The sequence below is a fragment of the Sinocyclocheilus anshuiensis genome, unplaced genomic scaffold (genome assembly GCF_001515605.1).
Source record: "Sinocyclocheilus anshuiensis isolate Anshui unplaced genomic scaffold, SAMN03320099.WGS_v1.1 scaffold741, whole genome shotgun sequence".
Lineage (NCBI taxonomy): Eukaryota > Metazoa > Chordata > Actinopteri > Cypriniformes > Cyprinidae > Sinocyclocheilus > Sinocyclocheilus anshuiensis.
The window spans coordinates 394,221-410,511 of record NW_015539867.1 but is presented as its reverse complement, the minus strand read 5'-3'; the positions used below and the strand labels follow the sequence as shown (position 1 = coordinate 410,511).

General features: G+C 35.9%; 2 protein-coding genes across 3 annotated transcripts in view; both read right to left on the bottom strand.

Moving 5' to 3' along the window:
• Positions 1–19: 19 nt before the first annotated feature.
• LOC107685014 (solute carrier family 46 member 3) lies at positions 20–4,712 on the bottom strand. Its single transcript, XM_074186990.1, is given in 8 exon segments — positions 20–307; positions 2,096–2,249; positions 2,423–2,506; positions 2,574–2,770; positions 2,772–2,803; positions 3,868–4,229; positions 4,232–4,304; positions 4,530–4,712. Coding segments are annotated over 8 exon segments (1,185 nt in total). The 3' UTR covers positions 20–207.
• A 5,016-nt stretch (positions 4,713–9,728) lies between these two features.
• mtus2a (microtubule associated tumor suppressor candidate 2a) overlaps positions 9,729–16,291 on the bottom strand; it is a 77,722-nt gene continuing 71,159 nt past the window's right edge. Inside the window, exons 8-15 of one of the 2 annotated variants that reach the window (XM_016481412.1) lie at positions 14,940–15,006; positions 14,628–14,842; positions 14,439–14,544; positions 14,281–14,354; positions 14,101–14,199; positions 13,896–14,015; positions 12,863–12,963; positions 9,729–10,580 (exon numbers count right to left, since the gene is read on the bottom strand). In XM_016481412.1, the coding sequence (XP_016336898.1) occupies positions 10,256–10,580; positions 12,863–12,963; positions 13,896–14,015; positions 14,101–14,199; positions 14,281–14,354; positions 14,439–14,544; positions 14,628–14,842; positions 14,940–15,006 (1,107 nt within the window). In that variant the 3' untranslated portion in view covers positions 9,729–10,255. The remainder of the gene's footprint in view (positions 10,581–12,862; positions 12,964–13,895; positions 14,016–14,100; positions 14,200–14,280; positions 14,355–14,438; positions 14,545–14,627; positions 14,843–14,939; positions 15,007–16,291) is intronic. The other variant, XM_016481413.1, reaches the window with a different exon arrangement.

Here is a 16,291-nt window from a genome sequence, read left to right as displayed (position 1 = left end):
AGTCATTTTCACCAATGTGAATGACAATGTCTTTCAGCTGTTCTTCACCTAACCATAGACAACCGTTCATTTAGAGACCTAAAAGAAACCAAGAACATCTACACACATCAATCATAGTTCCTGGTTACAGATTTTTAACCTCTCCGTTCACATAAGTGTTTTCTAACTTTCCACTGGAGGACACTATTGTGCCAAAGAGTGTCCATGTTATGGTGGTAGTTCAAAGATTTCTGTGTGGTTTTCCATCCTCTCCTCTGTCAGTATGATGGACTCCTCATACACATTCAGACGAAGACAAAGAATAACACTAAGGGGAAAGTATGTGTAAATGTGTTACATTTAACATTTCATCTGTGACAAAATTTTAAATATAATGAAACATTATAATAGCAACACTGGGAATTATTAACACTTGGTGCACTTAAAAATGAAGATTAGGTTTGCATTAGATTCAGTTAGTACAGTGGTAAATTAGATCAGTTAGATTCATCCCAGTGACTAGAATCTTTTGAACCCAATTACCAAAAGGATTCAGAAGTATTCACTTAGTTCGATGAGTAGTGTTGGTTAAATTACTCCAAAAAAGTAATTACTAATCTTCAACTGTGTATTTGAATACTGTCTTAATCTCTCTAAAATGTATTGCATTACTTATTACTAAATACTTTGTAAATCTTGACCAGCTGAACAATACAGGGATAGTCATGAAACTGCTCTTTTAATTCGTTCAAATAAATAATAAAAAATGAAATAAATTATTCTGGAACTGATCGAAGTATTTTAAGAAATGTTAAATTTTTTAACATTAAAAACTTACATTATAACATTAGATGTTAAATTTTGGTGTTAAATCCACTATTGTTTTATATCGAATTGTTCTATAGTCTATACAGTATTTAATGCAAGTACATAAGAAGTAACTGTAATTAAATTACAGAAAAATTAAGAGTAATTCCTTACTTTTAAAAGGAAAAGTAATTAAATTACAGTCATCAATCTTATCAGGTTACTGTATATCGTTACTCCAGTAGATGGCGATAAAGTATGCTTTTTTGTGTGTATGTGTTATTAACATGCTACACATTCTGTGACAAACCATCAGGGGCGGACTTACCAATTAGGCAAAGGTATGCGACCGCCTTGGGCCCCCAAAAGCTAAGGGCCCCCTAAAATGCTTTTCATATAGGAGATGCACATTAAGCGCTGACACGCGAATGGTTGCTGTTTGCGGTGTTTATTACTACGACAACCGTCCGAGTTGAACGTGCTTTTTGTGTATCCTGCTTGGAGATGAAAATATCATGCATCTGAAGCTGTAATTAAATATTGAGAAACAGTGTGTATTACAGTATATGTTTATAATTGTTTTAAATGACACTTATTTATGAGGAGAAACCAAGTAGAGAACACATATGCAGTTACTTTAAATAAATGTATTTTAAAGTTTAGTATTAGACAGCCTTTGCACACAGGCTTACGCTGGTAACTCATCAGTGGACTTTCCTCATCAATATAGGCTATTTTTTTTTTCACTTTTCTCATTCTATATTTCTGACGCTCCAAAAGCGCCTCCTACTGGTAGAGAATGAATGTTCATTTTCAATAATCCAGTCTGTAGTTTTTGTTCAGACCAATGCGAAAATCCACCCACATAACCTCAATAAAAAAAAACCTTAATTTAGTTTTAAATTAATATAATAATTTATACTTCTGACTCACCCCTGGTTTAAACGCTCCATTGTGAGGTTTATCATTTTATAATTAATTTTGTTTTTGTGAAAACCTGTGTCTCAACTAAATCAGTTGCTATTTCGTGGTTTACAACATGAAAGAAAGCCATTATAACATGTACATGAAAAATGTAGAAACATTGGACACAACTATGGGGCACCATTGTGCAGCAGCAAGCATCACAACAAAAAGGGAACCTCAAGGTTGATCTAGGAAAATGTGTGCAAATGTATAGGGCCCCATTCTGCCTGGGGCCCCCAATTCACTATATCTGCCCCTGCAAACCATAGTATGTCTCGTTCAACCAATGAAATGTTCCTTCACAGTCCTTCCCTTAGGAAGTATATAGAGGTGGGCTACTCACCATATCAAGATGACTATGAGAGTTAGGCCTGCAGCCAGCAGGAAACCAAACCCGGAGAACCAGGAGAGAGTAGCTGCATAGATGCTGCTAAACATCGTAAATGAAAGACCGACACTCAACATCTCCACAAAGGCTACATACGCAAACATGGCACCTGTACACAATCACACAGTCACAACACAGCCATCAATAATTCAGAGTTCATGTGAATTGGGAATGTTCTATTTTTTGGGAACACCAGAATTTGTTTGCTGGGAATAAACAAAAAACTGTAACAAATTAAATGAAAATGAATTCTATTCTATTCTATTCTGTTGAGATTCTTACCGTGCTCCGATCCAGACACTATTTTGGACATCATGGATCGTAGGACAGGAGTTGGCATGATGGACAGCAGCAAAGGCAACCTCACTGCAATGAATAAAACATAAACCATTGTTCCACCTGAAAATAGACCATCCAGCCACCCATTAGAAACTCCATAAATGCAGGAACATGAGCAGGGTAGACTTTGCAAACGCTGCCATGATGAGGCCGGCTGCCACAGACATCAGCCCCAGCAGGATGATGTAGGCGTCAGACAGACAGCGGGAAAGCAGCGCCACACTGGCGAAACTCACCAGATAGATGGCAGTAGAGAGAGCCGAGCCATAACCCACCAATACCTCACTCCAAGATGAAGATGGACATGCCACCCTGCAGGGCTACCTGTGAGGGACACAATCAATCAATCAATCAATCACAACAACAACAACAATAATAATAATAATCATCATCATCACAGTTCTTAAATTGGGGCTAATTTCCTGTATATAGTACAATAATACATTACTTTTACTGGTAAGTTTTTTTTTAAATGAAATGCTCACCATGAGACTTGATAAAAATACAGTAAAACAGTAGTATTGTGAAATATTATCACAATTTAAAATAACTGTTTTTAAATATCTTTTAAAATGTTATTTATCCTTGTGTTGTCAGCTGAATTTCAGCATCATTACTCCAGTCTTCAGTGTCACATGATCATTCAGAAATCATTGTAATATGCTGATATCCTGCTCAAGGAACATTTATTATTATCAATTTTGAAAATAGTTGGTCTTTTAATATTTTTTTTATTGAAACCATGATATATTTTTTCAGGATTCTTGGAAGAATAGAAAGTTCAAAAGTGCTGCATTTACTTGAAATAGATTTTGACAAATAAATGTCTTTACTGTCACTTTTTGTCACTTTTTATTTATTTATTTTGCTGAATAAAAGCTCTCTCTATCAAAATAAATAAATAAAAACAGAAAAAAATAACCGAGCCCAAACCTTTGAATGGTAGTGTATCATTACAAATATGCTATCTTTTTAGGCATTATATACTTCATTTTACATATTTTCTAGTGCTCATCTTAATTTCTATTATTAATTAAAAAAAATTTAAACTATAAATGTACATTATGAAATATAAAATCGCAATTATGAGAAACAGGCACAATTACGACATATAAAATCACACTGTGAGTTATATATGTAATAGAAAGGAAAAATTGAAATCGCATCATATGACCCCTTTAATCATTTAATTGACTTCCTCTCTATTGACCCCAGAAGGCTTATAAAATAACCTGTCAATGTAACTTGTTTGGAAGCCTCTATTATTTCTTATATTTGCAATTCCATTTGGTGCAACTAGAGGCACAAACATTATACACCGCATTGTCACTTCTGATGTATCACAAACAGATGGAGCTTGTGAATAATATCAGAATGATCATAATCACCCTGAAAAAGGCAAAAGCAGCCAGCATGAGCAACAGCACTACATTCCTTCTCCGTTTAGAGGCCGCAAAGAGCAGGTAGATGCCCTGCAGACAGGCGGTAAGAGCTTGAGACTGGCGCAGTTGAGGGGCTTCGGCAGCTGAGGGGCCGGGCGAAGACAGACTGGGGTTTGGAAGAACCAGGGACTCCTTCAAGACCACCAGCACATAGAAGAGGTTTATCAGATGCAGAAAGACCGCAGTGAGGAAGGGCCAGGTGAAGCCAGCCGCTTCGATGTAGAATCCAGTGCACAGAGAAGCTATGCCAGTCAAAACCCCTAAAATCATGTCCAGCCGAGCCATTCGGACAGTCTTCTGTCCTTCTGGGCCACATAAGCGAAGCACCCGCCGATCAGAGTAGTGGGGCCGCCCATCAGGCCTGACAGGAAGGAGGCAGCTAGCAGATATCATCATCATCAAATGGGTTATTATTAATCAGAAACAATCCAAATTCTTTTTCATTTTTATACATTTTAAAGTTATAGATTCAAAGTTAATTGTAGCTAATTGGTTGTGTTACTTAACTGTCACACACCATCACACATTAGATCTACAGGACATGTGAAACAGAAGAAGGTTTTTAAAAGTCAGAAGTGGCCATTATGGAAGCAGCTAAAGGCTCTGGCCTGGTGTATGGTGACATAGCTGTGGTTGTTTGAGCAGTGAGACAGGCTCTCAGAAGGGTAGGTCGTGCCGCTCAGCTCAAACCACAGCCTACGGTACACATACTGCTGCAGCAGAGGGTAGATCATAAACATGGCAAACGCATACAGGCCAACCGCCGGCTCGATCAGAAGCACACGACCCATCCCACTTCCTGCTCTACACCGGCAAAAATAACAGGAGAGGTGCTTGAGAGGACATAAAACAATTCAACCAGTGACAAAAATTACAGTAAGAGAAGAATTTAATCCTTTATTATAAATATATAATAAAAAGCATTTTAATTATAAATAGATAGATTTGGTGATTCTTACCTGCAAGTTATGATAAGAGAAATCTTTCCACATTTAAAGCATTTTGTTCCTTCTTCAAATCCACTTGAAACGTCACAGGACACAGCGAACAGAGAGATCACTCAATAGCATGTTGTGTTCCGATCTGATTATTCATTTGGGACTTTAGAGCCTGTAAGACAGAGACTTCCACTTCTAACATATATTTGTCAAGACTACAAATCCTCAAAGGAACACACACCCTCAGAACACGTATGTGTGTGGCACAAAGAAGGAAGGAGTGGAAACTAGTAAAGAGGAGTTTGGAATACAGTAGGTACAAAATGTATTTGGACACTCCAGTCACATTTAAAAATGTTAGAAGGTCATCGTATCTGATAAAATATCAAACTAGTTGGCATTTATTTGAAAGAAATAAAGCACCTATACTTTTGAAGTTTGTCAGTATAATTTGACAGAGAACATTCTCAACACTTTGCATTACATTCTGGCAAGGTGAATAAACTTTCCTCCAGTAATGTTAATAGAATGTTCATTCAAAATAGGGCTGTCAAATCGATTAATCGTGATTAATCACATCCAAAATAAAAGTTTGTGTTTACATAATATATGTGTACTGTGTATATTTGAATGTAAATATAAAAACACACATATACATGTATATATTTAAGATTATATATATATATATATATATAAATATACACTGTATATATATTCATATTTATACAGTATATGATTTGTTATATATAAATATATATTACATAATTAAATATACTTCAATACATGTGTATTTATATACATATAAATAAACAGTACACATACATATATTATGTAAATGCAAACTTTTATTTTGGATGCGATTAATCGCGATTAATCGATATGACAGCCCTAATTCAAAGTTATCAGGTCTTTAATAACATTCCCAAATCGTTGACAAAAACATCCGTTTGTGGAACATTTGACTAAAACATTTTAGTTTAACCATTCATCTGTTTTTTAAACATTACTACTTTCAGATGATTTCGACTCGAGAACATTCAAAAGTAACATTCATTCATTAAATGAAAAAATGTTTTTTAAACGATTCAAAAATGTGATGTTTTAAATGTTCAGAGAACATTCAGAAATAATGTTTTAAAAACTTGAAGGGAATGTTAGTAAAACATTCTAAAAACATATTTTTGTTAGCTGGCTAATGATAACAAATAAGCAAAAAAGCACATGAGCATTTTCTTTTGAAACATTTTAATATTCACCCCCCCCCCATAGTGAATACAAATGAGTTATATATATAAATTCTTTCAATTTCTTATATTTTCTATGCTACAGTTACAGTGTGAACCATCACAAGTTGAAAACGTACAAGGGGAAGGAATGATCCATCCAAGACAAACATGCATCGATTACTGTGCACTACAACACAATAAATAGCTTACAAACGACTGTAAATCCAGTCAGAAAAGACATAATAGAAGTCAAATGTTAGTAAGTAGACAGATGGACAAATTTCATTCAGTCCAATAAGTGACTCCACCACTCCCAGTTTACTTTCTGTGTCAGTATTTTCAGGGGTAAGTTAACATTCAGTAGTTTAGATGTCCACAGGACAAAGAGTCAGTGTGTCTTAGAACAGGATTCTGTTGTTTCATATCATTCATTATAATCTATGGACTAAAGCCATAGTGAAGGTCATCTTGAGGGCCATAGAGAAAACAAAACAGGATTAAAGTATACAATTAAATACATATTTACTCCTTTTAGTAAATGTAGATTAGTAACAATTTTGCACTTTGTTATAAACCATAGCAGGTGCAGATCGAGGTTGCTGAGGTTTTTTGTTGAGACATTAATTTAGAACATAAATACACAATATGAAAAAAGTAAAACAAAATTAAAATTTAAATGGAAAATGAAATTAAATACTAGTAAAATCAATCTAGTTTTAAAAATAATTCTGTAAAAAAATGAAATAAAACGAATAAATAAAAAAGCAAACAAATATTTAAAAAGATGCATTTATTTTCTTGTATTAAACCAGATATTACCTGTTTGTTAGGTGGCTATAATGTAATAACCTTTTCATTTTTGCTACTTTGCACAATAAATGAAGGCACATTCCTGAAACATTTATGTACTTGTTGTGAATCAAAATGATTCAGAATTTTAGACAGGTTACTAATGTAAAATGATCTGCTGTTGTTTAATTAAATGTGTTATTTTAAAAAACATGCTTTAAAATATTTAACTTTTTTGGGTGTGGTATATAACTGTATTGTGCTTGACAGGAAACATCCAGAAAAGTAGCAAAAAATGAACAACAACAAATAATGTCTATCACAGAGACAGAAGAGAAATGCAAAGCTACATAATTGGAAAATGCATTAGAATTAGAATAAAAATACATTTCACACAAATTAAAAAAATTAAACTGTTTCTCCAGAAAAGTAGCAAAAAATGAACAACAACAAATAATGTCTATCACAGAGACAGAAGCCAATGAAATTAATTCAAAATGCAAAGCTACATAATTGGAAAATGCATTAGAATTAGAATAAAAATACATTTCACACAAATTAAAAAAATTAAACTGTTTCTCAAATGAAGAAAAACATCTGCAAATACATATTTGCTGTGTGTGTGTGTGTGGATTTTTTGTAGATTGCTGGTCTTGAATAGCAGATTATTGTACTTCTGTGCATGATACCCTGTACAAGCACCAACTGATAATAGAAAAAATATTATCAGTGAAGAGTTTACAAAAATTCTCATTCGTATCAAAAGTGTCAAAGGTTGACCATTGAAAGATGTATCAATTGTAGAAACACACACACACAAAAAATGCAAATCCAAATGTTCAAAAATTCAAAGAAATGGCCTGTTTTGAAATATCAAAACCCACTTTGCAAGAGGAATGTCTTCTTATTTTTCATAAAAAAAAAACAAAACTCGTGTTTTACTGAAAAACTCAGAACTGCCTTTAAAACAGAGCAAAATAATTTCCCTGAACTTTATCATACAACATTTAAAGACACAGTTACATTATTTTCTAGTTCACTCATACAGAGAAATCTCTCTCTGTTATGCTACACTCTACGGAGGTAATACAAGAGTTAACCAGCATTACAATAAAGAGAAATCCAAACATACGTTTAACTACCATATTGTACCTCTGTAAAACCTTTACACAACACACCTCTGACAGGTGTGACATGAAGAAGAAACTCCTGTCCTAGTAGTTATGGGTAAAATATTGTCCTCAAACATTTCAAAAACTCATCAGAGGTGGAAGCTATCATCCTCAGGAGTCCGAGTATCTACGCTACCATGACAACTATCCTAGGATTCACATTAAGAATGGAAGACTTACATCACATGCACATCAAGTAAGCAAAATGTCCATTAAATTACAAAGTACTGATAAAAATTACAACTACGATTTACAACAACATTTCCTGTAGTCGGTACATATACATTTGCTTGATCTCCCTGCTTTATGTCATGCATGAAGTGAGAGCACTTGCTTTTGTCAGGTAAGTTAGGAAGAACAGGAAGAACAGACTTGATGCTGAAGAGTTTTTGTCTTGTTAACCAAGCAACCGGTAAAAATGGGCACAATGAATCTGTGCCAGCGAAGGTGTCATGTCATGTCATGTCATGTCAGCAAACTGATTTGTGTATGAAGAAACACTTGCTTAAAAAAGCCTCTTTTTGGAGGGTCCAGGAAAACATACTGTAACTGCTCATGCACCAGTGGAAGGCATTGCAGTTTGTTAAGACAATGTGAAAAGGCCTTTATACTGCAAAAATCATTTTCTTAATAAGCATTTTTGTTTGCCCCACAGTTATTTAGACTTTTTTTTTTAAATATATTAAAATAGAAAACAGCTATTTTAAATAGTAATAATATTTCACAATATTACCATTTTTATTGTATATTTTTATCAAATAAATGCAACCTTGGTTAGACTTCTAAAAATATTTAAAAAAATCTTACTGACTTACTGACCCAAACTTTTGAATGGTCTACCACACCTCATTACGAAAACGTACCTGTTGGAACTTTTTCGCAAGACGCGAAATACGTAACAATAAGTACGTATCACTGCAATTTCCAACAGAAATGAACACTAGAGACGGTAAAACATTGAGCACTTGTAATCGCTTTCGTACACGGTTATGATTACAGCTCCATATTGTTCGCTTTCCGAACGCAACAAGCTTGCTTGGTAGATCAGCCGACACGCAATTGGACTTAAGATGCGGAATCCTTGGGTATGAATCCCATCAAAAACATGACTCACAATAAAAGAGTTGAAAGATGAGAGATCGAGAACGAGAGAAAACAAGCTACAGTAAAACAGCATACTTGCGATTGCGTTTTTACGTCACATTCGCTTTTGTTCATACAATTGGGTGGGTTTAGGTGTAGTGCAGATGGTATGTTATTTTAAAACGTCACGGAGCATTAGACTTACAGCGCCACTCAACGGACATTTCAAGTCAGAACTGCGGTGACACCTACAAAACCAATGTCACATAAAACGTACCATATGTACGTTCATCTGTTCTGGGGGAAAAAAACAAACACTCTTTTAGCGCCACTCAATGTCACGAAACGTACACGGTGGCACATATTTCGTGTCTTGCGGAAAAATTCCCAAAAGGTACGTTTTCGTCATGAGATCAGGTTGCGAATGGTAGTGTATGTATATATGTATATATATATATATATGTGAAGTTATGCTTTAAAAAATGCCCATGGGGATAGGATAAAAAATGTAAAAATAATATGCTCATTTTTTAAGAATATGTTGATAATTTTACTGTAAGAAAAAAATTAAGAAAATGGCATCTTGCAGTATATATGTCGTGACTAATTCGAAACATTCTAAATCAGAACTTGGGAGATTTGTAAAATCAGAAGACATATCGCATAAAAAAATAAACCAGACCACAAAAAATGCTGGTGCATTTATCTGTAGGAAGAAGGTAGGGCAGAAACCTAAAGTGCTTTTTGTTGTATAAAGTTCTCGTATGTCATTCAGAAGAAACTACAGACATTTATGTTGGAGTCCAACAGCATGTTTTAGAGTCAAAGTTGAGCTACTTCTGTATACACAAAAACGGTCCTGCCTCCATGCAGACCAAGCATTGTTGGCAGCACATCATGAGCATTAGCATCATTAGCTCTTTCATTCTGATGCTACGCATTTACAAAGTCCGATTCGTCAACAAACGGAAGTGGCTGTCTGACCATTTGGGTTGACATTATCTTAATAAATAAAACCTGTTTTTCTAAGAAAAACGTGGACGGTCTGCACGCCAAAACGATACAATGCTGTCACAATGCACAGTAACAGAAAATGGGCGATGTGACTGGGATTCAGTAAAACAGCTCATCTGGAAAATGTGTTGGCGTTTGGGATCCGGGCAGGGGACGAGCGTGCTGCTGGTGAGCCTCTGAGAGTGGGCGTCCCTGGTGCCGGAGAGGGGCCAGGAGAACAGGAGTGTGTGGGGGTCCCAGGACCCGGAGAGTAAGGGTAAGGAGGGATATCAGGGCCGGGGAAGAAGGCTCTGTGGATGGGAGAAGAGGAAGGAGACAGATGGGGACTCGTCTGGAGAAGCCAGAGCAGCTCTTCATTGTTGCGGCTCAGCCGTTTCTTCTCGTTGGTCTCCTTCTCCACATACTCCTGAAGGTTTGCATTCTCCTCAGACAGTTGTCTATAAATATAGGAAGAAATAGTCAGGGTTAGTCAAAAGTCTGGCTATGCAAGACCTTAATTCACCCAAAAATGAAAATTTGCTTTAATTTACTAACCCTCAGGCCATCCAAGATGTAAATGAGTTTGTTTCTTCATCAGAACGGATTTGGAGAAATGTAGTATTAGATCACTTGCTCACTAATGGATCCTCTGCAGTGAATGGGTGCCGTCAGAATAAGAGTCCAAACAGCTGATAAAACATCCCAATAATCCAGATGTAATTCACACAGCTCCATTCCATCAATTAACATCTTGTGAAGTGAAAAGCAAAGTGTTTGTAGAAAACAAATCCATCATTAAGGTGTTTTAATTTTAAATCGTCACTTCTGGCCAAAAAATGAGTCCATAATCCATAATACTTCCTCCCAAAAAAGAAAAGAAAAGCCCATGCCCTGTTGTCCACTCAATTTGTTTAGAACTGTTTTTCCTTGATCTGTGCATATTTCTCTCCTGATTCAGACCTGATTTCACTGGAAAAAGCCATATTATGGATAGAGGACTCATATTTTAGTATTTTGAATGATGGATTTGTTTCTAACAAACACTTAGCTTTTCACTTCACAAGATGTTTACTGATGAACTGGAGTCATGTGGATTAGTTATGGATTATTGTGATGTTTTTATCAGCTGCTTGGACTCTCATTCTGACGGCACCCATTCACTACAGAGGATCCATTGGTAAGCATGAATTGTTCACAGTGAGATAAATATGATTAATTTAGAAAATAGATTTTCCATTTCATGCTGACTTTTAGAACAGGATCATCTCCAGTTTTCTTACTTTACTAGAATTTAAATAAAGTATGTATGTTTATTCTGCACAGATGGGTCTGAGCCCATTGTTCAAAGTGAGTGAGGAGGGAGATGGAGTGACCAGGGTGAGATCTCATTGGCAGGCACAGAGTGCAGTCACGCAGTATCGGGTTCTGGACAGCACCAGTGGCTGCAGCTTGGTGGAACTGCAGCCTGTCACAGGTATTGACTGACCGTGACATGTGAAAACCATACCCGACTCCTAACTGTGCCCTGTATTTCTGATTATTATAAATGTTACTAGATTTACCTATATATAATGTAACATTATATTTTTATTAATGTAAAAGAAGACACTTAAGCATATGATGACCAGGAACTGTGTGTGTTTTAGGCGTGAAAAACCAACTTCGAGTGCACATGGCTCTTGCTTTGACCTGCACTATTCTTGGAGACCACAAATATGCTCACTGGAACAAATTAGCACCACAGGTATGATAAATATAAGTGTTGTAGCATTGGTTCCTTGAAATATGAACCTACACTACTGTTCAAAAGTTTGGGGTCAGTAAGATTTATGTTTTTGAAAGAAGTCTCTAATGCTCACCAAGGCTGCGTTATTTGATCAAGAATACAATAAAAACACGAATATTGTGAAATATTACTACACTTTAAAATAACAGTTTTCTGTTTTAATATATTCTAAAATGTATTGTATTCCTGTGACCCTCAGGCCATCCAAGATGTAAATGAGTTTGTTTCTTCATCAGAACGGATTTGGAGAAATGTAGTATTAGATCACTTGCTCACTAATGGATCCTCTGCAGTGAATGGGTGCCGTCAGAATAAGAGTCCAAACAGCTGATAAAACATCCCAATAATCCAGATGTAATTCACACAGCTCCATTCCATCAATTAACATCTTGTGAAGTGAAAAGCAAAGTGTTTGTAGAAAACAAATCCATCATTAAGGTGTTTTAATTTTAAATCGTCACTTCTGGCCAAAAAATGAGTCCATAATCCATAATACTTCCTCCCAAAAAAGAAAAGAAAAGCCCATGCCCTGTTGTCCACTCAATTTGTTTAGAACTGTTTTTCCTTGATCTGTGCATATTTCTCTCCTGATTCAGACCTGATTTCACTGGAAAAAGCCATATTATGGATAGAGGACTCATATTTTAGTATTTTGAATGATGGATTTGTTTCTAACAAACACTTAGCTTTTCACTTCACAAGATGTTTACTGATGAACTGGAGTCATGTGGATTAGTTATGGATTATTGTGATGTTTTTATCAGCTGCTTGGACTCTCATTCTGACGGCACCCATTCACTGCAGAGGATCCATCCAAGTTACGTAATGCTAAATTTCTCCAAATCTGTTCCAATGAAGAAACAAACTCATCATGGATGGCCTGAGGCTGAGTCAATTTTCAGCTAATTTTAATTTTTAAGTGAACTACTCCTTTAATTCAAATACTGTATTTACCTTGAGACTGTGAGATGGCGATCAATGCGGGCCATCAGGTCTTCATTCTGCTGCTGAAGCACCTGGACCCGCTCCTCCAGATACAGGTTCTTTTGGGCCTGCTCGAAGAATCAAGTGAACACAGAGCTCGACATTAAATTCTTACACAAACCTCCCCTGCCTGGACAACAGGGGCCTGAAACGTGCTTCATGTGAGGAAAAAACAGAGAATTCATAAAAGCTGAAAAGAAAAGGGAAAAGCACGCCCTATTTCTACATCATAAATAATATAACATCCAAATGAGCAGAAAGGAAAAAGTAAAACAAAACAAAAAAAGTTTTAAAGTGGAAACTGATTCAATATCCAAATCATAAATAATGTACTATAACATCACAATAAAATGTACTTTCTAAACACAGTTTAAGGACCCCAAGAGGTTTGTCATGCCTGTTCAGAAATGAATTCATCTCCTTCCTTTATTATTTATTATGGTGTGATCTTTTTGGACGTTTTAAGGGTTTGTAAAGTACTTGTATACAATATCTTTTGTTATTTGAGCTTCAGTAAGGAATGTAATGTGGCATGTCACTATAAAATCAAATCAATATTTTATCATAGAAATGAATGATTATTTAACATCCTGCACTATAAATATTCCCTTGTATTCCATAAACTTTTTCGTTTATGTGCACTGTTTTCTTTTATGCCGCAGTTTTCTTTTACTTGCATGATTTTCTTTTTTCCTGACACAATTTTTCATGTACAGTTTTTATATTATTTTTATATTTATTGTTTAATGTTTTCTTCTTTCTGCCAGTAGTTTTTTATTTATTTGCACTGTTTTTTTTCTGCAGGTGTTTTTCTTTCACCTGCACTGTTTTCTTTTTTACTGCAGCAGTTTTTTTTTTCAGCACTATTTTTCTTTTTCACCGTGACAGTGTAGAGGGAAAACTCTGTCCTCTTCGTTACTTTAAACCGCATACAGGAACACGCTAGACTGCACAATTCTCCTGCAGTGTGTTTATCCTGCTCACCTATTCACTTGGAGCTTACCACTTTCTCCAGATGACAGATCTTCTTCTCCTGGTCATGAATTTGCTTGTTCTTCATCTCCAAAACCTCCTTCAGACTCTTCAAGTCCTCCTCGATATGCTGATATGGCGCCAGCACATCCTGCAAATACATTTACAATACTTACTTTCAGTGTTTGTGTGCCTATATTCAAGTATCCCTTTTTAAATGTCTTAAAGAAACATACCACAATCTGTTCATCAGTGCTCTTCCTCAGAGCTTCTTCAAAACGCTTGGCTTTATCTTTCAGAGTCCGGTTCTGGAAAGTCAGAGTGTCCACTTGGTCCTAAAGGAAATGGTACTGTTACTGATGAATCTATTTGGATGATTTGCAAAAATCTCAAACTTTGATTTACTCAACAATCACCTGAAGCGAGAGGCGCAGTTTCTCAAAGTCCTCTTCTAGACTGGCCTTTTGCTGCTCATGGGCTTTCCTTAAGTCTAAGAGAAATGAATGCAGAATTTTAGTTCTTCTCCACATTTTGGTCAGCTGGTTAGTAGTGGTATTACTAATCAGACACTAACCCCTCATGGTCCTGGCATGCTCTTCCTGCAGTGTTGACATAGTGATGTTGTGCATGGTCTTCAGGTCTTCAAGGGCGGCCTCATGGTTGGCAGTCAACTCTTCAATCTAAACACAAAACACACAGTTGAGTCTTCAAATTCATGCCATCTTAAATTTATTTCCCCCGATCCTCAGCCAGACGATCTGACCTGTTCCTGGTGTTGTGTGCGCAGCTCCTCCACCTCTGATTGGTGCTCTGCTCTGAGATAGTCTCGGTCTGAAGTGTGCCGTAATCTCAGGTTCTCCTCTACGGTAGTGAGTTCAGACTCCTGCTGGACCTGTAACTCTCTCAGCTCCCTCTCAAAACACTCCACCAGCTCTCTCTTCTCCTTCTGGAGACGCTCCCAGCGAGCTGCGTTAAAGGCTAGGCGATTTGAGAAACAGAGTATACGGATTTAAATAACGCAAACCTGCTTTTATCTTAGTAGTTTATGGGCACACATGAACCTCTTTGAACTCACCCACTTCATGTTGAATCCTACTGAGTTCCTGGGACAACTCTCTCTCCTTCTCCTCTGCACTTTCACTCTGAAATACACACGCGCAAAAAAATCACTCACAATTTAAAAAAATACTTAGATCCACTACTAACATCTCTCTCTCTCTGTCTCTACACACACACACACACACACACATATGGTGGGGATTTTACATTCCATTTTGAATTGTATATTTATTTCGTAATGACACCACTACTAACAATCAAATGCAATATTAAAAATAGAAATAGACAACATTTTATATCATGGTAGGGATTTTCCATTGAATTTTATATATATTTCCTAATTGCAACCCCTTTTTTGCATTGAATTTTGATTATTTATGAATTATTTATTTCATAATTATTCATAATTTTACAGATTATCATTATGTATATTTATTATAACTATGTTTATTTAGCTGCTGTTTATTTCAGTCCTCATGGCTTGCTTCTATAATAAAATGATTTGAGGTTTTACCATTTTTGTAGGGACATTTGGTCCAAACAATATCAGGATAAACAACAAAAAAAATTTAGAAATTTATATTATGCCCAATTACTTCATGGTTTACGTGGTTTTACTAGTTAACAATTCTATAGTCAGTCACAACCATAAACAGTGAACCAATGTATCCTCACTCAAAAAAGTACTTGCTTTTTCAGTGCATACTTATTTTTGTAGTAACTAGTGTGGACTAGTAGTACTGCATACTGCATTTAGTATTACTTTCATGGTCTAAATAACATCAAATTATGAAAACATAGACATCCCTGTAAATGTAAGATATAAGATGAAAAACAACAAAAAAATGATGATGCAATGCTGCAGAAACATTATCACTTTTGTGTGCACAGAAAATGTACAGTATACAGTACCACCCTGATTATGAAAAGCACTTAGAAATAACACATGCACTATAGAAATTGATGAAATGTGGCTTGCTTCATGTTGGAGTCGGCAGGTGTGGGAGAAGTTGGCAGGTTACTGACATACCGCTTCTGTCTGCAAATGCTTTTACTGCTAAACAGATGAACAGGAGTGGATGTGGAGGAGAGGAATGCAATTAATATTAATGTAGTATGTGTGGGCATTAAGCTGGAACGTTGAGGAGAATAGGTTTTTAGATTTGGATGTATATTGTAAGCCAATGTGTTTCTGACCTCCACTGACCTCTTTAAATTTGTCTTGAGTTAGTATGCAAAGGCATTTTAGAAACAACTGTGCCTCTTTAGGGGTCATATGATGCGATTTCAATTTTTCCTTTCTCTTTGGAGTGTTACAAGCTCTTGGTGCATAAAGAAGATCTGTAAAGTTGCAAAGACTAAAGCCTC